Raw genomic sequence first — 25,000 nt, 5'->3', positions numbered from 1 at the left:
ACTTTCCCTCGCAGTATGTGAATAAATAATGTCTTGATATCTTGGACAATTTAGGCATTGATTGTCATCTCTTGTAGTTTTGTGGTATATACGTAGTTCGCAGTGATGTTTAGGGAAAGTGACATGATGACAACCTCTACGTGCGTCAATACGTGTATACATGCATAAAAAAAAAATGTTATGTACATACGTCCATCAAATTTAGACCCATATTCTAACACACTTCGCGCTGCACCACTACATTCAAAAAGCCCTTGCTAAAGTAACGCGGGTTTTTAAGAATGTTTTGTTGTTCTAGTTACAGGTTAACAAGTTTTCTACATTATGAACAGGAGAAGCACTTTTAAGAACCCGACTAATCATCTCTGTGGCCTTTGAAAATAATCGTGATGAGAGCATTTTCTGATCATGGGTCCAAGTTTTGAAGCGAGCGCCGTGGGAGACTGGAGGTGTGATAGTGAGCGCGGGACAAACGGGAAGCTGCAACCTCTCAAAGATTATCACTTGGACTCGGAACCCACAAAAGCGACGCGGCAAACTGTGATGCAATGTTTGGGTTCCCCGCGCTTATTGACTTTAAATTCATCGAAGATGCTTTACGGCGGAGACTAAGGTGAGGTGTGTGATAAGTGTACAGCGTGACATTACTTGAGTGTTGGAGGGCAGGTGACTGGAAGATGTTGGGTCAATGTGGTGTGTGAGTGAAGGGCGGTAGTTAAGGGCGCCTTCCAGGATGAGATCAGCTGTATGGTGGGGTGTGTCCTGCAACTGATTCTGTGAGGACCTGAATATATAACCCATAAAGGTGACTCTAATTTGTCATATCTTGGAGTATACTGACGCAGGGACTGGTAAGGAGGACCGTAATGAAATTGTTGTCTGACTTTGCTTCTGGCATAGAGTTATTGCATCAGTCACTGATTTCTATCTCTTCTGTGCCAGTGTGCCTCTTTATTGTGTGCTGCCCTGCCCTTTATTCTATACTCTCCTTGCTAATCTGGCTAGTCAAGCAAGTAGAGAAAATTGTCTGTGGAGAACTGGGGTAGCTCAAGTCCATTGAAAGTAATGTTGAAGGTTTGACAGAGTGAAGGACTGAGTGATGTAGCTTGTGCCAGCAGACACAAGCAGTACAATACACACACTTGTCTACATTTTCCGCCTCTGCAAAATGATGTGACCAGTTTATTTGGACAAGGTTCTCGTTTCACAAATTCTCAGTGAATAAAGAAGTGACACTGGGAGCAGGGCAAAAACTGTCAGGAGCACAGTATCCAGTGATTAAGAGATGCAAGGTCCAGTTTCCCTTTTTCTCTCTCCATGTCCACAGCAACCCTGGGCATGATAGGAATCTGTAGTGTTTTGGGTAAAGGGAGCAAAAATCTGTGAAGTTTGGCTTCCTATCCTAATGTAACTTTGTGTAACCTAACTGAGGGCAGTAAAAATCATTGTAAAATTTAGCCAAACTTAATTTAACTTAGTGTACCTTAACCAAACTCTAAAACCAATTATGGTCTTGGTGATTAATATTGTATTATACTCTGTTAATAGTATGGTGGGCCACAAGACTGTCACTTTCCATCAGGGGCCAACAGGGCTAAGAGTGCTTATGATGTGTGTGAGTGTGTGGTGCCTTGTCTGGGCCACCCCATGTTGGATTGATGGTGTGGTATATAGAAGTGTATTATAAATGAGTGTAAAAAGAAAAAAAAAGCCACAAACCAGCTGATAACATCGCACCATGTAAGGTAATGATTATGACGTGGACTAGGAATGACCAAATGGTATCGCTGTTGTGACCCAAACAAATACAGTCTTACTTAAACCTACCTTAACTAATTTCAGTAGGCTGACAATGATGATAATTAAAGAATACATTTTTACTCTAGATGGCACAGTTACCTGTTTGGAGAGAAGATGGACCCTTTCTATCCCTGACAAGCCCCTGAGAATGGCCCTGGCCCCTGTGTACCAGTTCCAGGAGCTCCCTGAAGGTCTGGAGCTGGTGGCACCCTTTGGAAGATTCAGGGTTCATAGTGGAATAGCTGTGGGCAGGTAAGCTTCTCCCTCACTCCTGCCTCCTCTCATGTGCTTAGTACAGTCATCCCTCGTTAAGCGCAGTTTCAGTATCCATGGTTTCATTTTTACTCATATTGCTGCCAACCAGAAATTCAAATAACAGAGACAGCGATGAGAGGCAACCTACCCATGTTCATTACTTTTTCTCTTTATTTTTTGTTAATTGGTAAGTAAAATTGTAACTATGTACATGCAGTTTTCTTGACTTAAACAAGGTTTTTGGGGGGTCATGAATGTTCTTAAGGAGGGCACTAATTTTCCATGGATTGTCCTTATCCACAGGTTTGCCTGTTTCCTAACACTCATGAATAACAAGGGATGACTGTACTTGTAGATACTCTGACAGGTAGGTGAGTGAGATAGAGAATTAGTTGAGAGTGACAGAATGGGATAGTGCAGATGGACAGGTCAAAGTTTGATGTCTAATGTAGGACAGGAAACCTAGGATAGATGATGGATGAAGAATTTATAGTTGAGAAAGCAGAAAGCCATGGCAAGTGTTGTTGCAGGTGTTGTGAGGTTTATGAGGGGGAGGACTGTCTTCAGGGAGAGTGTGTGGCTGTGAAGGTGTTCCGGCGGCACCAGCAGTACCAGGGGGCGCTGCAGAGGGAGCTGTTCTTCCTCAAGTCCTTGGCGGCAACAGGAGCACCCCTAGGTAATAAACACACACACACACACACACACACACACACACACACACACACACACACACACACACACACACACACACACACACACACACACACACACACACACACACACACACACACACACACACAGATTGGCACCACATATTTGTTCTTGCAGCAACAAAAACCCTCCCCTCTCTCTCTCTCTCTCTCTCTCTCTCTCTCTCTCTCTCTCTCTCTCTCTCTCTCTCTCTCTCTCTCTCTCTCTCTCTCTCTCTCTCTCTCTCTCTCTCTCTCTCTCTCTCTCTCTCTCTCTCTCTCTCTCTCTCTCTCTCTCTCTCTCTCTCTCTCTCTCTCTCTCTCTCTCTCTCTCTCTCTCTCTCTCTCTCTCTCTCTCTCTCTGTCTCTCTCTCTCTCTCTGTATCACATGAATATTAGTGCACTAAGCCAATGGTGTTTTCAGTGCGGCACATTGGAGAGCTGCAGTGGAGGGGCCGAGACATCCTGGTGCAGGAGCTCCTTGGTCCCACACTGAGGGATGTCCTGCTGAGCTACGACCACCAGCCCTGCTCACCCTGGCTCGTCACCACCCTCACCACACACCTGCTCAGGTACTACTGAGAAAACTCTAACCTGGTATAAGCCTGAGTGATAAAAATGTAAAACTGTGGGTGCCCATTTTTTTGTATGTTTTCGTCCTTGCAAGTTGCATGGTTGTGTGAATTCTGTTATTCTAGTAATGGCCACAAGGGAGTATATTATACACTGTTATATTTTCTACATTTACTTCATTAAAAATTAATTGCAATGATAATCTCTGGCTATTCACCTTCAGCAGCTTGCCAATAACTTTCCACAAAATTAGTTCACAGTAGTACCCAAATTTTATGTCAGAGCTATGCAATGTAAGTCATTGAAGTCAAGAAATTACACAAATACACTCATGCCTCAATACTATGGACTAAAAGGGGGGAATATCGGTCCGGTGAAGCTGATTGTCCATAGGTACTGACACAAAGCATTAGGTTATGTTAGGAGTGGCTAATATCAATGATTACATTGCAAAAGACAGAGGAATAAATACAGTACTGTACTGTACTTTTAATCAAGCACACCATGCCATCCTATGGTATCCATGGTAACCATGGTTGGTACCCAGGAGAGTAGCAGCAGTGATGAGGAAGATGAGATGCTGGTGACATTGCCAAAACTATCAGAGGTGTGTAGCTGTATGGATATTGTGCTACAATTTCTGGAACACACCAAGAATAGAGATATCAGTGTTCATTATGGAAATCTCAGAATTCTTCGAGAAGCCATAAATAATTAAAGAACAATTTGAAAGTAGCAAGCAATTAAAATGAGACAATTTTTTTTTAAACCAGTACAGACTCTGCAGTCACCTGATGCACCAGTGGTACCAGCCTGTCCACCCTCCCTGTCACCTAACAAACCACCAAACTCTACTTCACATTGTTAACGTACTACTGATACATCTGTACCACCAGCACACCCTTCAACCAGTAGTACTTCATTAGAGCTGCAAAGCTGGCTGGTACTGCTGGTGCATCAGGTGATTGCAGAGTCTGTATTGGTTTGAAAAAGCTGTCTAATTTTAACTGCTTGTCACTTTGAAGTTGTTCTTTAATTATGGCTTCTCAGGGAATTCTGAGATTTCCATAATGAACACTGATATCTCTAATCTTCATGTGTTCCACAAATTGTAGCACAGTGTCCATACAGCTACACACCTCCAATAGTTTTGGCAATGTCACCAGCATCTTGTCTTCCTTGTCACTGCTGCTGCTCTCCTGGGTACCAACCATGGTTACATGGGATGGCATGATTATAAAAAATTATGATAATTCAAATACAACACATAAAAAAGGCAAAAACCATGGAGCAATGAGCTGCATGTGTTGTTACACTGATGTAAACAAACTGACCACCTGCAACAAGTGGTCAGTTCTTGAAGCAGTGGCTCATGTCCATTGTTGCCGCAACTTGATCTGTAGCATGCAGGACTTTGAAATTGAGTCAGCTGCTCCAGATTTTGTCCACTGCTTCAGAAATCTATTAAAGTGAGGTCCATAGTGTGGAGGTATGAGTGTACACAGAAAATCAAACACAAAATCCTATATTGAAACAGTCTAACAATAAAACATCTTACAAATTACTTCCTCCTTTTCACCTTCATGAGAATAATTACTGAAACTGCATTACAAACTTCTAAGCTCCACTTACAAGTACGAGTATTAGGATGTGCTTGTCCATGTTACCTCAGACTCCTCTCAGGTCAGGAACCTCTGCAACCTCTCTGCTTCTGCTCTTTGCTCTCTCTGCAGTCTGTTGTCTGCTATCTCACTTCTACCTTAGTTAGTTGACATGATATACCTTAGTTTATGTTACATTTTTCCCTGAAAAGGTATCTGTGTTAAAGGTGAAAGTCCCATACATTTCACATAATTCACATGCAGTAATTCACTTCATACACATGACCTGCCCATAGGCATGGCAATATATGTCTTTAACCAATCAGGGTATCAGGGAGGAGTTTGGGTATAAAGCTAAGTAAGAAGTTGGGAATAATTAAGGTGAGAATAGTAAATTCCCATGGTTCACCTCACTTTTCCCCTCGTTTGCATTCAGTGTCCCCTCAGTGCTGTGCCTGCCTTTTCCTTATTTATATCTGACTCACCTGACCTCTACATCTCTGTCTGGGTCTCCTTGGACACAGTCACAGTTTTATAACTTCTCTCTTTGTGGGGTCAGATCTATGTGGCTTTCCCATCACTTCATGTCAACCTAACCTAAACAAAATAGCTGGGTTGGTGCTGGGTTTTCTTGTTTTCTATATTCCCTCTCTCTTCTTCATGTTTTAGTGTTCCTTTCATTCATCTGTCTTCTTTTCTTGTTTCTTTTATCTTCTTTAGCTTCATAAGGTCACCACAAGATTAACACTTTTATGTTATCAAAATAATTCACCAGTTTGTAAAAAAAATTTTTATGCATTTCTTTTACCAAGTTAGAGTTTTCTCAACAGTGCATCTGTAGAATACAGTTATGGGACCTGCATGTTCACTTTGTGACTCAGATCCTTGAGGAATAAGAGGCCCTGCGAGAGCAGCAGTGAAGTGTTCAATAGCAGGTTGATAACATCAGTTTAGCTGTGGGAGAGAAGTTATTGGGTAAGGCATGTGTAATATTTTGTCATGAAATATGTAATGCCAGTGGGTGCATTAAAGATAATGTCTTAAGGAGGAACATAGAAAGAAAAGAAATTGATCTGGTAAGTCCATAGTTGTGTTGCTTGGAAACTGATATCAGGTGACATATCCTGACACAGTAGCTGTCAGTGGATTGGTGAAATACCTGCTAATCCCAAAGTACTGTTTATCCTTGAAAATCAGGCTCCAAACTGCTGCTGTAACTATCTCTGTATACCAGGCTAGCAGTCCCACACAGGATGAGCAAGATAAGGTAACAAACACACACACACACACACACACACACACACACACACACACACACACACACACACACACACACACACACACACACACACACACACACACACACACACACTGCTTTGTGGCAGGGGCTAAAAATGCTGCCACTATATTGCATGTCATAAGAGACAACTAAAAGGGAGGACACTGCTGTAACTAATCACTTTTTTTTTTTTTTTTTTTAAGTAGGAGGGACACAGGCCAAGGGCAACAAAAAATCCAATAAAAAAAGCCCACTGAGATGCTGGTCCCTGAATAGGGTCTGAAGCAGTAGTCAAAAATTGAAGGATAAGCGTCTTGAAACCTTTCTTGAAGGAGTTCAAGTCATAGGAAGATGGAAATACAGAAGCAGGCAGAGAGTTCCAGAGTTTACCAGAGAAAAGGATGAATGATTGAGAATACTGGATAACTGTTGCATAAGAGAGGTGGACAGAATAGGGGTGAGATAAAGAAGAAAGTCTTGTGCAATGAAGCTGTGGGAGGAGGGAAGGCATGCAGTTAGCAAGATCAGAAGAGCAGTTAGCATGAAAATAGCAGTAGAAGATAGCAAGAGATGCAACATTGTGGCGATGAGAAAAAGGCTGAAGACAGTCAGTCAGAGGAGAGGAGTTGTTGAGACAAAAAGATTTCAATTCCACTCTGTCTAGAAGAGCAGTATGAGTGAAATCCCCCCCCACCCAGACATGTGAAGCATACTCCATACATGGATGAATAAGGCCCCAGTACAGTGTTAGCAGCTGGAAGAGTGAGAAAAACTGGTGGAGATGTCTCAGAATGCCTAACTTCATAGAAGCTGTTGTAACTAGAGATGAGATGTGAAGTTTTCAGTTTAGATTATAAGAAAAGGACAGACCAAGGATGTTCAGTGTAGAAGAGGGAGACAGTTGAGTGTCATCAAAGAAGAGGGAATAGATGTCTGGAAGGTTGTATTGAGTTGATAGATGGAGGGATTGAGTTTTTGAGGCATTGAATAATATCAATTTTGCCCTGCCCCAGTCAGAAATTTTAGAGATCAAAAGTCAGGTGTTCTGTGGGTTACCTGCATGAACTGTTTACTTCTATGAAATGACATGGAAAAGTGCAGGGTGGTATCATCAGTGCAGGAGTGGATAGGACAAGAAGTTTGGTTTAGAAGATCATTGATGAATAATAGGAAGAGAGTGGGTGACAGGACAGAACCCTGAGGAACACCACTGTTAATAGATTTAAAAGAACAGTGATTGTCTATCACAGCACCAATAGAGTTGTTGGAAAGGAAAGTTGAGATGAAGTTACAGAGAGAAAGATAGAAGCCATAGGATGGTAGTTTGGAAATCAAGGCTTTGCGCCAGACTCTATCAAAAGATTTTGTTATGTCTATGGCAACAGGAAAAGTTTCATCAAAATCTCTAAAGGAGGATGACCAAGACTCAGTAAGGAAAGCCAGAAGATCACCAGTACAGTGGCCTTGACAGAACCCATACTGGTGATAAGGTAAAAGGTTGTGAAGTGATAGATGTTTAAGAATCTTCCTGCTGAAGAGAGATTAAAAAAACTTTAGATTGGCAGGAAATTAAAGCAATAGGACGGTAGTTTGAGGGATTAGAACAGTCACCCTTTTTAGGAACTGGCTGAATGTAGGCAAACTTCTAGCAAGAAGGAAAGATAGATGATGACAGAGTTGAAAAAGTTTGCCCTTTTTTTTTTTTTTTTATGTAGGAAGGACACTGGCCAAAGGCAACAAAAATCCAAGAAAAAAAAAGCCCACTGAGATGCCAGTCCCAGAACAAGGTCCAAAGTGGTAATAAAAAATTGAAGGATAAATGTCTTGAAACCTCTCTCTTGGAAGAATTCAAGTCATGGGAAGGTGGAAATATAGAAGCAAGCAGGGAGTTCCAGAGTTTATCAGAGAAAGGGATGATTGATTGGGAATAGTGGTTAACTCTTACATTAGAGAGATGGACAGAATAGGGATGAGAGAAAGAAGAAAGTCTTGTGCAGCAAGGCCACAGGAGGAGGGGAGGCATGCAATTAGCAAGATCAGAAGAGCAGTTAGCATGAAAATAATGGTAGAAGATAGCTAGAGATGCAACGTTGCAGCATGGAGGCACAGTTTTGGAGAACAATAGGAGGGACCCAGTCAGGTCCATAAGCCTTCCGAGGGTTTAGGCCAACTAGCACATGGAAAACATCATTGCGAAGAATTCTAATAGGTAGCATGAAGTAGTGAGAGAGTGGAGGAGAGGGAGGAACAAGCCCAGAATCATCCAAGGTAGAATTTTTAGCAAAGGTTTGAACAAAGATTTCAGTTTAGAGATAGCTGTGATAGCAGGGGTGCCATCTGGTTGAAATAAAGGAGGGAAAGAAGAAGTAGCAAAGTTATTGGAGATGTTTTTGGCTAGGTGCCAGAAGTCACAAGGAGGGTTAGAACTTGAAAGATCTTGACACTCTATTAATGAAGGAGGTTTTGGCTAGTTGGAGAACAGACTTGGCATGGTTCCAGACAGAAATATAAAGTGCATGAGATTCTGATGATGGAATGCTCAAGTACCTTTTGTGGGCCACCTCTCTATCATGTATAGCACAAGAACCGGCTGTGTTAAGCTAAGGTTTGGAAAGATTAGGTTGAGAAAAAGAGTGAGGAATGTACGCCTCCATGCCAGACACTATCACCTCTATTATGCGCTTGGCACACAGAGATGGGTCTCTGACATGGAAGCAGTAGTCATTCCAAGGAGAATCAGAAAAATACCTCCTCAGGTCCCCCCAACTAGCTGAGGCAAAATGCCAGAGGCACCTCCACTTAGGGGGATCCTGAGGAGGTAGTGGAGTGATAGGACAAGATACTGAAATGAGATTATAATTGGAGGAGCCCAACAGAGAGGAGAGGGTAACAGCATAAGCAGGATTGGAGGTTAGAAAAAGGTCAAGAATGTTGGGCGTATCTCCAAGATGGTCAGGAATATGAGTAGGGTGTTGCACCAATTGCTCTAGGTCATGGAGGATAGCAAAGTTAAAGGCTAGTTCACCAGGATGATCAGTAAAGGGAACATTGAAATCTCCAAGAATGGAGATCTCTGCAAAAGGGAAGAGAGTCAGAATGTGCTCCACTTTGGAAGTTAAGTAGTCAAAGAATTTCTTATAGTCAGAGGAATTAGGTGAGAGGTATACGGCAAAGATAAAATTAGTTTGAGAGTGGAAAACTCTGAAGATTCAAGAGTGTGGGCATGAGAGCAGGTTAAGTCGTTGTGCACATAAATGCAATATCCAGCTTTGGATTGAAAATGAGGATAGAGAAAGTAGGAGGGAACAGAAAAGGGGCTACTTTCAGTTGCCTCAGACACCTGTGTTTCAGTGAAGGAAAGAAGATGAGGTTTAGTAGAGGAGAGGTGGTGTTCTACAGATTGAAATTTAGATCTAAGACTGTGAATGTTGCAGAAGTTAATGAAGAAAAAGTTGAGGGGGTGTCAAGACACTTATGGTTGATACCAGAAGAGCAGTTCGACCTGAGGACTTAAATTGTAGAACCTCTCCCCAGGGATAATAGCGGTGGTCAGGGAAACAAAAATAGTCACGTTACATAACCTTCAGTGCACATTGTTTCTAAATATTAGATGAGCCACAGTGATTCATTGCTGCAATTGCTGCCACAATAACTGCACAGTGTATTAAACAGCTACTGCCCACATCCTTTTGTTAAGATTGTTCTCTAGATTCAATTACCACATTGATACCTTCAGTGCCCTTATGTAATCATGTAGTTAGGTTTGGCATATCTTTTTTATTTATTTAATTTTTCTTGTTGGAGGGGCACCAACCAAGAGCAACAAAATTATGATTAAAAAAAAGGCTCACTGAGGTGCTGGTTCCCAAACGGAGTCAAAAGTGATCATTAAAATTAAGGATAAGTATCTTGAAACCTCTTTCTTGAAAGAGTTCAGATTATAGGAAGGAGGAAATACAGAAGCAGGAGGGACTGAGTGTGTAGTGTTTGTCAGTATTCTTACATGTATTTGCTTTTTATGCAAGATTAGCCTAATATGAAGCTGTTCTTCCCCACAGTAATCATAAGGTGCCTTTTTTGTAGCAGGCATCTACCAAGACAATTAGTATCAGCAATTTGTTGTGGTTTACTGTGTGGATAAATCCAGTTTTAAAAGCCTTGTAAAGCCAAACAAGAATGGTGTGAATGAGTGTGAATGTGAAAGTTGTGTGCCTTGTCTTGGCTGTTCCCCTGTTTGGGAGAGACACCCTTGTTATATGTATGTATGTATGTATGTATGTAGAGCCAAAGGTGCATGTGGCCTATAATTTTTGACATGTTTCTTTTATCCACCTAGGGGGCTGCAGCATCTTCATGACAAGGGAGTGGTGCATGGGGACCTCAAGCCCCCAAATATTCTGTGGGATGCAGACCTGGCAACCTTCAAGCTCATAGACTTTGGTGTGAGCTTCACTACATCGGAGGAGCTCACCCATGCTGTGCAGAGCAAAGGTAGGGCATTGACTGTAGCTTCCACCGTCTTTGAAACTCTTGTGTTGAAGTCTTCTGCATCATTCATATTTGTGATTAGTGGTGCTGCCTGTATCAAAGAAAATACAAGAGTGAATTGGTTTGGTCACATTAAAAGAAGGGGGGAATAGTACACTGGCAGAAGAATATGTAGATATGGAAGTGGATGGAAGAAGACAAGGCAGGCCAAAGAAGAGATGGAGGGCCAGCATTGGAGGTGACTTGAGAGAGAGAGAGAGGGTTGAGTGGAGAGATAGTAGAAGACAGAGACTTATGGAAAAGACCAGTGAGGAACAGTGACTTAATATGAACTTGAGAGAGGCTGCGAAAGGAGAATTAGTGATGCTGTTTATTTTCCCTTTCTCACATTTTCTTTGTCCTCTTCAGGGTATCAAGCTCCAGAATATGTTGAGAAGCTGCAGAAGGACAAGAAATAGTGGTGTTGCATATTTTCCTTTTTTTCTCACATTTTCCTGTGTTCTCCTCAGGGTATCAGGCCCCAGAGTGTGTTGTGTGGAGCAAGGCTGTAGCGGAGGACAACTTGGAGTCAGCAGAGAAGCCAGGAACGGCAGCAGACGTGTGGAGCGCTGGCTGTATTGTGGCAGAGGTGTGTATGAGTGAGTGAAGGACTTGTGTGGGTAGTATCTCATGGGAGATATATCTATCTGACAGTCATGTAAAGGAAGTGAGGTGTTTGAAAGATTGTTTTCACCTTTTCTTTATATGATGTTGCCTGTATAAGATGGGATGCAAATATTAAAGTGCAGTATTACATTTTTTTGGGCTGCCTTTGTTCTACTTTCATCTTGTAAATGCAGGAAAGAGCAGGTAGTTTCAAATATTTGTTCTGAGAGTTACAATTTTTTTCAAAGCCTTGTCTTGAACCATATGGAAATGAAAGGATGAATTGTTAACTGAAAGATATCAATATAAGGTGACTCACTGTAAGGATGTGTTGCCTTCCAGTGCATGATCAATAGACAGCTGTTCCCAGCGGGCTCCCAGTGTGAGGACGTGCCTGGGGACTTGCACTCCGCCATCACCTCTGTTAAAACCAATTTCCCTCCAAAGTACCTTGAGGAGTGCTACAAATTCCTCTTAAGGTAAAATTGGCAAATAGGTTATTTGAAAGGGAATAGAGAGATACATGGCAAAGAGAATGATAAACAGATGGCTGATCTATCTGTCTATTAATTCTGATGATAGAAAGTTTGAGGTTCCCTCAAGTGTGTGAGTGCACTGCTCCACCTCTTAGGCTGTCCCATTCATGCCCTCCTCCACCAGAATAGTAAATTAGATCAACTGCACTTGTTTGCAGATGGAAGGTTAACTCATTCACATGCACTCTGTGATGAAGCAGGTCAGTTAACTCCCATCAATGCCCCAGATGCATTCAGTTGTGCCCAGAGGACCGGAAAGGAGTCAGGCAGCTGCTGGAGGACCCCTGGCTGCAGCGGTGCCCTCGTCCTTCCTTCCATGACCTCCTTCACCTCCCCACCTGTGTGGTGCGCTTCATGGCACTGACGGACCCCCACCCGTATCCACCACTGGCTTATGGTGAGCTACTGGTGTTGTTTTATCAAAGGGATTACAAAATTTTAGATCACAAATAGAAGGAAAGTCTTGATAAGTTTAAAGATGAAAGGTTGCATCTAAATTTTGGAATGAATAGGAGAAATTTTGGTACTGTGTGGCCTACCCTCACCAGTACCCACTACTGGCGTATAGTGAGCACCTGGTGTTGTTTCATGAAAGTGAATAGAAAATTTCAGGCCAGTATTGGAAGGAAGGTCTTGATAAGTTTATGGATGAAAGGTTGTAGGTAAATTATGAAATGAACAGGAGAAATCTTTGTACTGTACTGTTTGTTGAGTAAAGTGTTGCTGCTGTTGTTGTTTGAAAGTGATTAGAAAGTCTCAGGCTAGTAATGGAAGGAAAGTCTTGGTACACTTATGGACAAATAGGAGAAATCTTGGTACTGTGCTGTCTGTTGAACAAAACATTGCTTTACTGTGTGATGTTACTGAATGCCTCATCTCGTGTAGACCTGAGTTAACTGAAAGATTTTGCTGTGACAAATGAGAGATATAGTGAGTTTTCAGAGATGACTACCTGGTCTTTCCCTTAAATAAGGTAGATGTATTGAGGTTTTAGTGTAGTTAATTGAATAGTCAGGCTAAATATGTTGTTGAGTTCAAAATTTAACCCAAATATTTAGTTAAAAAGTCAACCTAAATATTTAAAAGTCAGCCCAAATAAGTAGCTTAGTTCAAAAGCCAGCCCAGATATTAAAAATCATCTTAAATATTCAAAAGTCAGTCCAGATGACAAAAAAAAATCACCCCAAATAATGTAGTTGAGTTTAAAGGTGAGCCCAGATAATGTAGTTGAGTTAAAAAGTTAGTTCAAATATTAAAAGGTCAACCCAAATATTGAAAAAGTCAGACCAAATATTAAAAAAGTCAGTCCAAATATTAAAAAAAGTCAACCCAAATATTTAAAAAAGTCAGGCCAAATATTTAAAAAGTCAGCCCAAATATTAAAAAGTCAACCCAAATTTTAAAAGGTAACCCAAATATTAAAAAGTCAGCCCAAATTTTACGTCAGCCCAAATATTAAAAGAGCCTAAATTTTAAAAGTCAGCCCAAATATTAAAAAGTCAGCCCAAATTTTAAAAGTCAGGCCAAATATTAAAAAGTCAGTCCAAATATTAAAAAAGCCCAAATATTAAAAAGTCAGTCCAAATATTAAAAAGCCCAAATATTAAAAAGTCAGCCCAGATTCTAAAAGTCAGCCCAAATACTAAAAAGTCAATCCAAATATTAAAAAAGTCAGTCCAAATATTAGTCTCCAAATATTAAAAAAGTCAGCCCAAATTTTAAAATGCAGCACAGATATTAAAAGATCAGCACAAATTTTAAAAGTCAGCCCAGATATTAAAAAAGTTAGTCCAGATATTATAAAGTCAGTCCAAATATTAAAAAAAGTCAGTCTGAATATTAAAATGTGAACCCAAATATTATAAAGTCAGTCCAAATATTTAAAAAAGTCAGTCTGAATATTAAAATGTGAACCCAAATATTAAAAAGTCAGCCCAAATATTAAAAAGTCAGTCCAAATTTTAAAAAGTCTGTCCAGATATTAAAAACATCAGCCCAAATACTAAAAAAGTCAGCCCAAATATTAAAAAAGTCAGCCCAAATATTAAGAAAGTCAGTCTGAATAATGTAGCTGAGTTCAAAAGTCAGCCCTGATATCCCTCCTTGCAGAGATGGAGAACATGGTGGTGAGCCTGTGTGGCAGACAGGGGGCGGTGCAGGGCCACCACCTGGAGCCATCGCTGGGTCACCTGTACGTCTGCTTCCACAGCGCCCGCAAGGCAGAGGCCGCCCTGGACCAGCTGTCTGGTGTGCCCTTCATGGGACACACACTGGTGGCCACTTTTTACCCTCCAGAGTATTGGATGAGGAGAGAATTCTTCTGATGCTGAGGTGTGTGTGTGTGCGTGTGTGTGTATGTGTTGGTGGAGCACATAAGTGTTTGAGCAATTGAGCTTTCCTTACTTTTCAGCATTTGTAGAGTACAAAATTGTTTTTTTATTAGTGTGTGTGTGTGTGTGTGTGTGTGTGTGTGTGTGTGTGTGTGTGTGTGTGTGTGTGTGTGTGTGTGTGTGTATGTTTGTTTTGTTTGTTTGTTTGTTTGTTTGTTTGTGTCTTCACTGCACGAATTCATGTTGGTTTATCATACTAGTCATACATGACAACTAGATTTTATAGGAAAAGCAGTCTTAAAGTAGCCATGCTATAGAAGACAACCATCTCTAGTAGTACATGTGCAAGACAAACCAGTATTCAGAGGAAGCTTGCACAATGGGGAGTTTTTGGAACTAATTCGCCAGATGTCATTACTACTGCATGTCCCTTAGTGACATGAGCTAAAATATTGTTATTACAAATTCCATGTGCATACAGATGCATTCACTATTGATCATTATGATACTTTCAAAATTCTGCATCATTTAAATATCTTGTATGGATAATTTTGAGAGAAGTTAGTCAAAAAAATAAATTTTTCATGATTATTTAGTAATACTGCTATCAGTATTTTAAATACACGATATTACAAGTCTAAAATATAATGATTTGGACAATGATAAAATAAAAAAATAAGAGCACTATATAGTATGACATAACATACTCAATAACATCGTGATATATAGATATAGTTATTTTTGTGGGAATTTTAGCATCTCTTTCATGAAGCAAGCAACATGGCAAAGTAATTGAAAACCAAAACAAACATCTCTCAGGACTGCTCTGACATAACAGGAGAGGAATAAAGGAAGCCACAGGTTCATGGAGTGGCATGGACACTGCAGCAGTAATTAACTTGTTATCCACCTACGTGTTTGTTAACTTCAACTTAGGTGGGCCAGTCAGATGTTTGTTTTGGTTAGATATACAGCATTAATGTTTGTTTTGGTTAGATATACAGCATTACTCTCACCAGGAAACTCAGATTGCCTATTTCCAGTTAAAATTGTTATTCCATATACTAGGAAGTTGATCTGTGTAATTTGGAGTTTTAAGTGGCACAGACATGTTGCCTTCATTTGTACTGTTATCTACCTTAATATGCTTTCTATTAATGGTGTACTTTTTTTTGGAAATCTCCAAGATGATCAAATAAATCTTAATGCCATATTTACTAGAAAATCAACTGAAATAGTTTTGTTCTTGAATATAGTTCGATTTTACTTGTGTTACTACTCAGAAGAAATTGTGTAGAAAATTATAATACAAGCTCATTGCATCTTTATGTATATAGAATGACACTTTAGACATATTTGATATTGCTCTTATGCGTGAGAAGGGGGCATATCTGGTGCTGCCGCCAGGTGACAATCACTAGTTTACCAAACTCCCCATTGTGGAGGGAAGACCAACCTGACAGTGGGTGAACCAAACCCTGCACAGCTCTTCAAGTGTGGTTCTCAGATTGTTTGGTACTTTGATGATATATTAAGTACAATGCTGTAATGTACCCATCAGGCATCATTCAGAGCTGACTACCAAGGCATCAGTACAGTAATCCATCCAATGTCTGTCCTAATTTGTACACGGCAAGTTGGGATGTTGTGTCTGGCTGGATATTTTGGTCATGTCTGATTAACCCATTCACTGCTGTCTGGTACATCTTTCCTTAATTACTAATGAGTGCAGGACATTTCTTCTTATTCTACAGGCATTCCCAAACATTATATTGGATAGAAACTGCAAAATCTGTTCTTTTCGTCCCTTTCTTTCTTGTAGATGCATGTAAAGATTTCATGCATTACTTTCAGTGCATTGAATTGTTACATATCACAGTGAAAGGGTTGATTCTCATCATTTATTAGACAACAGTATGGAAAACATCAAGACACAGCTACACCTGAATACTGATGAGTCTGGGTAGTGGAAGGGTTACTGTACATGTTTAATCAGACTGCAAAATGAGATTGAAGTTACAGTACTTGACTTAATGCTCATCTCTTGGTTCTGGATTTGCACTTTATTCAGAATATGTGGGTAGGTATTTACCAAGCTTCAGGAGGTGTCTTATAAGCCATCATAATTAGTATGTAATTGTCTGTTTGTCCAAAGTTTTATGGAGTACAAATTATATTAAATATTTTATAGTAAATTTCTTTGATTTCTCATTCAAAAGAAAGAGATGGAAAGATTTCAGGGCATCATAATCTTCATTTGGAAAAGTCTTAGGAAATGTTGACTAAAAATATCCAGTTTGGAAATAGCTTTGTAATTCTCACTCACTTGGGTTGAGAATGACACTAATGACACTAATGGTAAAGTTCTAAGATTGATAAAAAAAAATCTATACCAAAGAAAAAAAATCTCAACTGAGAATGAACTGTTAATTGTAGCATTTTCTCAGAGTGTGTAAATAATATGTGAATGTATTTGGTCAGCTGTGCTATGCCTAAGCTCCTGGAGTGTAGTACAGTGGTCCATGAGATTAGCCCTTTCCACCAAGAGCCTACAGGGCACAAGTGTGAATGATTGTCTGTGTGTGTGTGTGTGTGTGTGTGTGTGTGTGTGTGTGTGTGTGTGTGTGGTGGTCTGTAGGCCACCCTGTGTGGGATTGCCAGCCTGGTATTTAGATAGATAGATAGATAGATGTAGCATGTATAGTGGCTGGAATTGAGCAGGAAGACAAAGTACTGCAAATATAAGAAAACTTTTACATTAGATTACAAAAGTAATGGAGAGAGTTGCAAAAAGTTATATCAGAAGTGAATATACATGGAATGTATATTCACATGTATATACATGTGAATATACATGGAATGTGTGCAGACAAGGCAGAGGTAATACTGATGCAGATTTCATTATTATGCAGTTACATGAAAAATGAATAGCTAATGGGAAATAGTTGGAGATTATTTTTGTAATTTAATTTATTTGCTGACTTATAAATATAGGGGTGTAGTATGGTGGGCCACAAGACTGCCCCTTTCCACTGGGGGGGCTGAAAGGGCAGAGAGTGTGAATGATGTGTGTGTGTAGTGCTTTGCCTGGGCCAGCCTGTGTGGGATTGCTGACCTGGTATATAGATAGATAGCTTTTATTTATCTTTATATTTTTTTTTTTTATGAGGGACAAATGTAGAACCTAACATCATGGTAACTCAAGAATACTGTTTTTTTTATCAATGATGTGTTGGCTTGTACTGCTGTGTACATGTTGACCTTGACTGAGTAATCAGGAACAGTCTAGACTAGCATCAAGGTAAGGTAAAATAATACAGGTTTCATTTGTCTTCCTCTTATACACTCTGACTGGGAATAATCTAAGATGAACAGTGATTCACAAACTGTGCTTTAACTACCACTAAAGTGTGCTGCCTAGTTTTTCTAGATAGTTATTTGTTTTTAAATTTGTGTCTTTTAGTAAGCCTGCACTACACTGACTACAAGTTTGGTGTACCATTAAAGTCCAAGTTGTACATAATAGCATAAAAAAATAAAGGAAACTGCAAGAACCCTTTGGGCCTACACGTGGCAGTCTCTCTATGAAACAGGCCTACCTATTTCCATCTGTCATCCTCATCCATAAATTTGTCTACTCTTCTTTTAAAGCTCCTTAATAACTCAGCATTAACAATCTGATTACTGTACCTTTAGTGTGCCACTGAAGAACAAAGTTTGAGAACTACTGGTGTAGAATGATGTAGGTAGAGATATAAAGCTTGATGGAGCTAGATGTAAAAAGAAAAAAAAACTTGTTCTCAAATAGAGTTGTAGATGAATGGAATAGATTCAGTAATTGGGTTGTTAGTGTCAAGTCATTATGGAGCTTTAAAAGATTAGACAAATTTATGGATGAGAATAATAGGTGGAAATAAGTAGGTATGTTTCATACAGACTGCCACGTATGGGCCTGATGGCTTCTTGCAGCTTTCCTTACTCTTTATGTTATGTTCTTAAATATTCTTAGATTTTCTTTGATACAAACCTTATGCAGGTAGTTCTTACAGGAGATAAGGAGAGAATAATTGGGTGAAGTGTGTTAAGTATGATTAAATAGAGAATAAAAAGCTAGAACATATACCAAGGAAAATGTGTGGCTCCTGAGAAAGAGCCAAGAAAGCAGAGAATTTAACACACACACTGCACACAACACGTCTCGTCAAGCATTCGTGTGAGGAAGGAGAATGTTGATGGCGGTGGTGGTGGTGGTTAATGGTCAGTTATGCAGCAAAACAATGTAAATGTAAAGAAGGTGGTGTCCCGTTACCTGAGCTCCTTGTCTCCTTGTCTGGCCTGATTCCTGGGCCTCCCCTTTCCTGCCCCACCACAAACTAGTAGTCATTAGTGGGTTGTCTTGCAGTGATTCACCTCGTCCTGTCCAGCTTCCTTTCTGATTTTTGTTAATTTCTTTCCTTTTCTCTTTCCTTGTTTTTCTTTTTCTTTTTTTTCCTTTCCTTTCCTTTTTCTTTCCCTTCTTTCTTTCCATCCTTCCTTCCTTTTTTTTTGTATAATTTTGTTATATGGAAATATATTGCTAGTATCATGCAATGCACACACACACACACACACACACACACACACACACACACATATATATTATTGGTAGGCCCCAAAAGGATCCCACAACTTGACCGGACAGAGAGAGAGAGAGAGAGAGAAAGAGTCAATCAGGCATTAACTGTAATATATTTTAACATGCAGGTCATAAGACAGTGATAAATCCAAACATAGATCTGTCATATGTTTGCTTGTAATATTTTCCTCATGCTTGGCACTGACCATCAACTCCGATAAGATTACAAGGCTCTAAAGAGAAAGACAGGAAGAGAAACGTCTCCCCTCCTCTTGTTTACTAGCGCGGTGACTCTTTAGGTGGCTCGTATTCAGAAACACTATGATTTCAGTGGCAGATTAAGATTTTTACATTATTAGCAGGATAATCACTCGTAAGAATCCGGCTAGTTCTCTCGCCACGGAGATAACAAGCCGGATTCCTACGAGTGATTATTATGTTACTAATGTAGAAATCTTAATCTGCCACTGAACTCATAGAAACACCCTTAAAAACTCGTGCAACTTAAACTATTAGAGCCTTTTAAATTAGTAGAGGTGCCGGGCCAAAGTGTCATAAGGCACGAAATGTAGGAACTAGGACAAGTAAAAGAAAGGCGAGGAGAGGGTGTGTACCGTGTGGCGCCTTTCCGCGGGCACACAGTGAGTAAAACCTTGTGTAGGTCGCTTACAAATGCACACAAATTATACGTTGCTTTTTGCTCTGGGCGTTGAGAGTTAACCAGAGGAAGTTTTCAAAGCCTAACCGTCAAGTGGTCCTGGTAAGGCAGCCAGTATGCACATGAACGGGGCTTGTTGTCACCTCGCACGAATTATTGCTGAGTGCTCCGATAAAACACCGGTATCTTCTCCCCTGCGCCGTGAAACATCTGAGCAAAATACATATATCAACATTTATATTCACTTGTTTACACGCGTTCTTGCCTTCTTCAGAGCGTCAGTCGCCGCCGCTCATCTTACATCAAGAGGGCGGGCCGCGGTGTGTCCTGTACCTAGTAATTTCCTCCAACAACGCATGTGACTCGCCCCTGGCACCACCACCAGCGCCTGCCTGCACCCATCCCTGCCCATCCCTTCCCCTTCCCTCGCTCCATCAAGTAGGTACCCTGTTGGTTTGTTTTCGCCCATCTCTCCTCCCCACCTCTTTCATTCCCCACTCCCAAAAACTGGTTTGCGAGGGTTTTCTAGACTAGCGGTAAGTTTTACGTCTCATCCTCTTCCTCCTGCTACCCAGCGTCCCCAGTAACCGTGTCTCGCGTGGTCGTGGTGACTGGTGATGGTAGTAGTGGTGGTGGTGGTGAACTCGAGGCTTTTCTCTACCTGTCCTTCCGCATGCCGCTTCCTCATTGCAATGCTAATGTTGCAGGCTTTATTACTACCTATGCTGGCTATACTTTTATCACTTATGATTATTGTTGTTGTTGATAGTGGTGTATTTGTAGCAACATTCTTGGAAATATCTGGATCGTCTGCTTGGAGATATTGTTGATAGCTATAATAGTTGACACATCGTAACCTCATCATCCCAGCATTTATTAATGCTTCTGCTGATTATATTTTTATCACATGGTTTGGTGTTGTTGGTGTATTTATTATTAGCAACATATTCTTGGAAACATCTGGATCGACTCCGTGAAGGTATTGTCGATAGACGCATCGTAGCTTCGTCACCCCAGAAAGAAAGCAACATCCTTTCATTCTTTTCTCGGTTAGATGGGCGCCGCTTGCCTTCCGCTGCCAGAAACGAACGCTGCGTGTTTCGAAAAGTTATTACAGAACACCTTAAGAGGGTTCTCTCTCTCTCTCTCTCTCTCTCTCTCTCTCTCTCTCTCTCTCTCTCTCTCTCTCTCTCTCTCTCTCTCTCTCTCTCTCTCTCTCCACAAACACGCCAACCATCCAACGAACCTTGATGACGTGATGACAGGGCAACGGTGCATTGAGTGAACACGGGACTCATTCTTAAGTGATGCAGGTCCTTTCACCTCTTGACATAATGATGACGGAAGGAATGTATATGGTGAAGGCAGTCACTTGTAGTTTCCTTATGGTCAGCAGTTATGTTTCACACTTGCCCCCCCCCTCCCATTATCTTTTCTTGCCCCCATTGAGTTAAGCATTCTTTTTGCCTCGATTTTAATGCCTCTGATCTAACGGTCTTGGAAAGGAAATAAACTCAGTAATCCGGCTATTAGTGCTGAGTCATTACAGAGCTTAAAAAAAAAAGTGAGAAGAGTTTAGGGATGAGGATGGTAGGTGGAAGAAGATAGGTGTGTTTCGTACAGGGACTACCACGTGTAGGCCCGATGGCTTCTTGCAGGTTCCCTTAGTTTATGTTCTAGAAAATGACAACTGACAGATTCTAAGCAAACTAAAGTACCATTGAAGATTAAGGGACAATGAAGACAGTGGAGGAGAGTTAATCCAAGTGTAATCCAAAATATACCTCCATTGTAAGTCCTGTAGGCAACAAACAGAGAACCAAGGACAGTGAAGGAGAGTTAATGCATGTGTAACCCTAAATATACTCCATTGTACTCGTAAGTCCTGTGGGCAGTAAACAGAGAGCTAATGACAGTGGAGACGAGTTAATCCACGTGTAACCCTGAATATGTCTCCAATATAAGTCCTGTAGGCAGTAAACAAGGAACTCAGGACTGGTGGAGTTAATGTATGTGTGACCCTAAATATGCTTCCGTTTTCAAAGCCTTAGACAGTAAACAGCGAGCGTTGTGTTCTGAGCAGGATACACACAGGTAGATACGGAAGATACACTAGTTATGAAAGGCTCCTATGGTAGACGACACTCGCTTTCCTTCATTGGACCATAGTCTGAAACACTTCCGTCTGCACCTCCACTAATTTTAGATGGTCGTAGTTGAAGTTACATGGGTTTTTAAGGGTGTTTTTTTTTAATGGTTTTAGTGACAAATTAACAAGATTTCTACATTATTAACAGAAGAAATTCTCTTGAGAACCTGGCTAATCATCTCTGTGGCTTTGGAAAAATAGTCGTGGTGAGAAAGCAAAGTCCTTTCAGAATACGAAGCGTTGTCAGGGTATCTGAGGAATGCAGCATTATTATAAGAAAAATGGTAATTGGTCACCTAATTACTGTTTCCTGGATCTCTAGTGACATAAATGGTCCACATCACGATAAATAGGACGAGAAGGTTGCATAACTTTTTTTTTGTAGGAATGGTGGATGCATGATATATGACAGATTGTGATCATTGTCACCTTGGTAGGCAGAGGATGCTGCTTAACTTCATCTGGTTCTGTAGATAAGTAGGTAGGGAGGATGGGTTAGGTAAGAAGAGAGAGAGAGAGAGAGAGAGAGAGAGAGAGAGAGAGAGAGAGAGAGAGAGAGAGAGAGAGAGAGAGAGAGACTAGTTGATTGATATTTATTTGGCCATTTAGTATTGTATGTCAATGCTTTGCAAATATAGTGGAAAGCCAGGTCCAATAACGCAAAGCTTCCGCGGGATCCGAGAAAAAAAAGTTAGAGAGAGAGAGAGAGAGAGAGAGAGAGAGAGAGAGAGAGAGAGAGAGAGAGAGAGAGAGAGAGAGAGAGAGAGAGAGATGCAGTCCCCTCACATGCTGACCCAGAAATAGGTTTGTCTCTTCCATTAAGAAACGGAGAGGACAAGTCACAGCTTGACCTCAATCTGCCACACACACACACACACACACACACACACACACACACACACACACACACACACACACACACACACACACACACACACACACACACACACACACACACACACACACACACACACACACACACACACACACACACACACACACACACACACACACACACACACACACACACACACACACACACACACAGATTCCCTTCCTTAATGGCGCGGACACCTTATCGCCACTGTCCCTCTTTAATGAGAAAACTCACATAGAATTTATTGTCCAACGAAAAAAAAAAAAAAAAAAAACTGTCTCCTTCTCTGCTGTGGCCATCAGATCTTGCCTTTCGGTGGCGGGTTGTTCACTGATACGGGAGGTGGGTGCATGTCTGGAGATGATTAAAGAAGGGACGGTCTCTCTCTCTCTCTCTCTCTCTCTCTCTCTCTCTCTCTCTCTCTCTCTCTCTCTCTCTCTCTCTCTCTCTCAGGGGAAAAGTAGTTGCAGAAAGGATTTTTTTTTATTTTGTGATGGATGGAAGAACTTTCTCTCTCTCTCTCTCTCTCTCTCTCTCTCTCTCTCTCTCTCTCTCTCTCTCTCTCTCTCTCTCTCTCTCTCTCTCTCTCTCTCGCAGGGGAATAATAGTTGCAGAAAGGATTTTTTTGTGATGGAAGGGCTCTCTCTCTCTCTCTCTCTCTCTCTCTCTCTCTCTCTCTCTCTCTCTCTCTCTCTCTCTCTCTCTCTCTCTCTCCCAGTGAGGTTAGTGGGATAAATACAGCATCGGAAACTGTTTATTTATTTATTTGTTAATCATTATTTATTTATCCACTTATCTACTTACATATTTATTTACTCCGCTGAAGGAATGCTTGGTTGTAAATTTTGTGGAGTAATTTATCATCTGCGTCGCCTTATAAGGATGGAAAGGCGAGACTGCACAGTTTCTTCTCTTATGTTTTAATTTTCTTTTTTTCCTTTCTTTTCCTTTATTTTCTTTTTTCCTCTGTTTTATTTCTTGTTTTTCCTTTTTCTTTTTCTTTAGGTTTCGGTGTCTTTTATCGCAGTTATTTTGTTTTTGTTTTTTCTTTTTCTTTATTTTATTTTATCTTTTATTTTCGCAGCCTTTTAATCATATTTTAATCATTTTTCTCCGGCTTTCTTCATAGTTCTTTTCTTTTTTCTTTTCTCTCTTTACCATATATATATATATATATATATATATATATATATATATATATATATATATATATATATATATATATATATATATATATATATATTTAGTTTACTTGTGCCCTTCTGTCACTATTCCTGGTAAATAAATATACATATGAGTTTACCGTATTATATATATATATATATATATATATATATATATATATATATATATATATATATATATATATATATATATATATATATATATATATGTGTTTTTTTTTTCTTATTCAATGAAGACCATGATTTTTATGGGTGTATTCTCTTGTATATATTTCTTAACTGTTTCTTTCTTTTTTTTTTTCATATTTTTCTATTTTACATCGTCCCAAGTTTTTTTTTTTTCTAACAGTTTTCTTCTCTATTTTCTTTCCCTTTGGATTTTTTAACTGTAACTTTTCACAACCTTTCTAAATAAAAAAAATGAAATAAAAAATAATGAATTAATACATTTTAAAATATATAAATACCATTTTCTTACTTTGGTTTCTTTTCTTTTTATCTTTTTTTTTTCGTTTTGTTTAGATCTGTTGCCGTGAGTATTTACTCCTCACTGTTTTCCCCGTCAGCTTTCACATCCTTTCCATCCCGTTTATACGTTCTTCGCTATGTCCTTCTTTCCGACTTTCTCTCCCTCCCTCCCTCCCTTCCCCTCTCTCTCTCTCTCTCTCTCTCTCTCTCTCTCTCTCTCTCTCTCTCTCTCTCTCTCTCTCTCTCTCTCTCATTCCTGTTTTCATTGTTATTGTTATTTCCTGTTTATCTTTTTATTTTCTCTTTATTTGTTCTTCATTACTTCTATTTGCTTGATTCCTTGTTTGTTTTTATTTTTATTTTGTTTTATTTTATCTCCCGTATTTCATGACAAAGAGAGAGAGAGAGAGAGAGAGAGAGAGAGAGAGAGAGAGAGAGAGAGAGAGAGAGAGAGAGAGAGAGAGAGAGAGAGAGAGAGAGAGTGTGTTACCAGGACTACTCCTGCACCCTTAGTGAGGTTCCAGCTTCCGGACTGTTTAGTACTTAAATATTAAGGACAAGAATGTGAAAACCGGTTTGGAGTCTAAAAATCTCTCCCCCCATTCTCTCTCTCTCTCTCTCTCTCTCTCTCTCTCTCTCTCTCTCTCTCTCTCTCTCTCTCTCTCTCTCTCTCTCTCTCTCTCTCTCTCTCTCTCTCTCTTGTAAAGTATTGCTAAGGAGAGAGAGAGAGAGAGAGAGAGAGAGAGAGAGAGAGAGAGAGAGAGAGAGAGAGAGAGAGAGAGAGAGAGAGGGAGGGGGAGGGATGGAAGAGATACCTGTAAGAAGTCTCATTTACATAACAGGATGGGTATAC

General features: G+C 40.2%; 1 protein-coding gene across 5 annotated transcripts in view; it reads left to right on the top strand.

Annotated features, from left to right (window-relative positions):
- The first annotated feature begins 428 nt into the window (after positions 1–428).
- LOC135113644 (serine/threonine-protein kinase Kist-like) overlaps positions 429–25,000 on the top strand; it is an 88,104-nt gene continuing 63,532 nt past the window's right edge. For 2 of the 5 annotated variants that reach the window (XR_010274919.1, XR_010274920.1), the window contains exons 1-10: positions 430–613; positions 1,887–2,052; positions 2,586–2,731; positions 3,169–3,316; positions 10,534–10,688; positions 11,195–11,313; positions 11,673–11,809; positions 12,094–12,263; positions 13,976–14,197; positions 19,744–19,907. Coding sequence is in view for 1 of the 5 variants with exons in the window: in XM_064029063.1 (XP_063885133.1) it covers positions 1,949–2,052; positions 2,586–2,731; positions 3,169–3,316; positions 10,534–10,688; positions 11,195–11,313; positions 11,673–11,809; positions 12,094–12,263; positions 13,976–14,190 (1,194 nt within the window). In the remaining 4 variants the exon portion in view is untranslated. Of the gene's footprint in view, positions 619–654; positions 806–1,886; positions 2,053–2,585; positions 2,732–3,168; positions 3,317–10,533; positions 10,689–11,194; positions 11,314–11,672; positions 11,810–12,093; positions 12,264–13,975; positions 16,392–19,743; positions 19,908–25,000 lie in introns of those variants that run through there. The other 3 variants (XR_010274922.1, XR_010274921.1, XM_064029063.1) reach the window with 3 other exon arrangements.

Source organism: Scylla paramamosain, chromosome 26 (assembly GCF_035594125.1).
Source record: "Scylla paramamosain isolate STU-SP2022 chromosome 26, ASM3559412v1, whole genome shotgun sequence".
NCBI lineage: Eukaryota > Metazoa > Arthropoda > Malacostraca > Decapoda > Portunidae > Scylla > Scylla paramamosain.
This window is presented reverse-complemented; position numbering and strand designations above follow the sequence as displayed.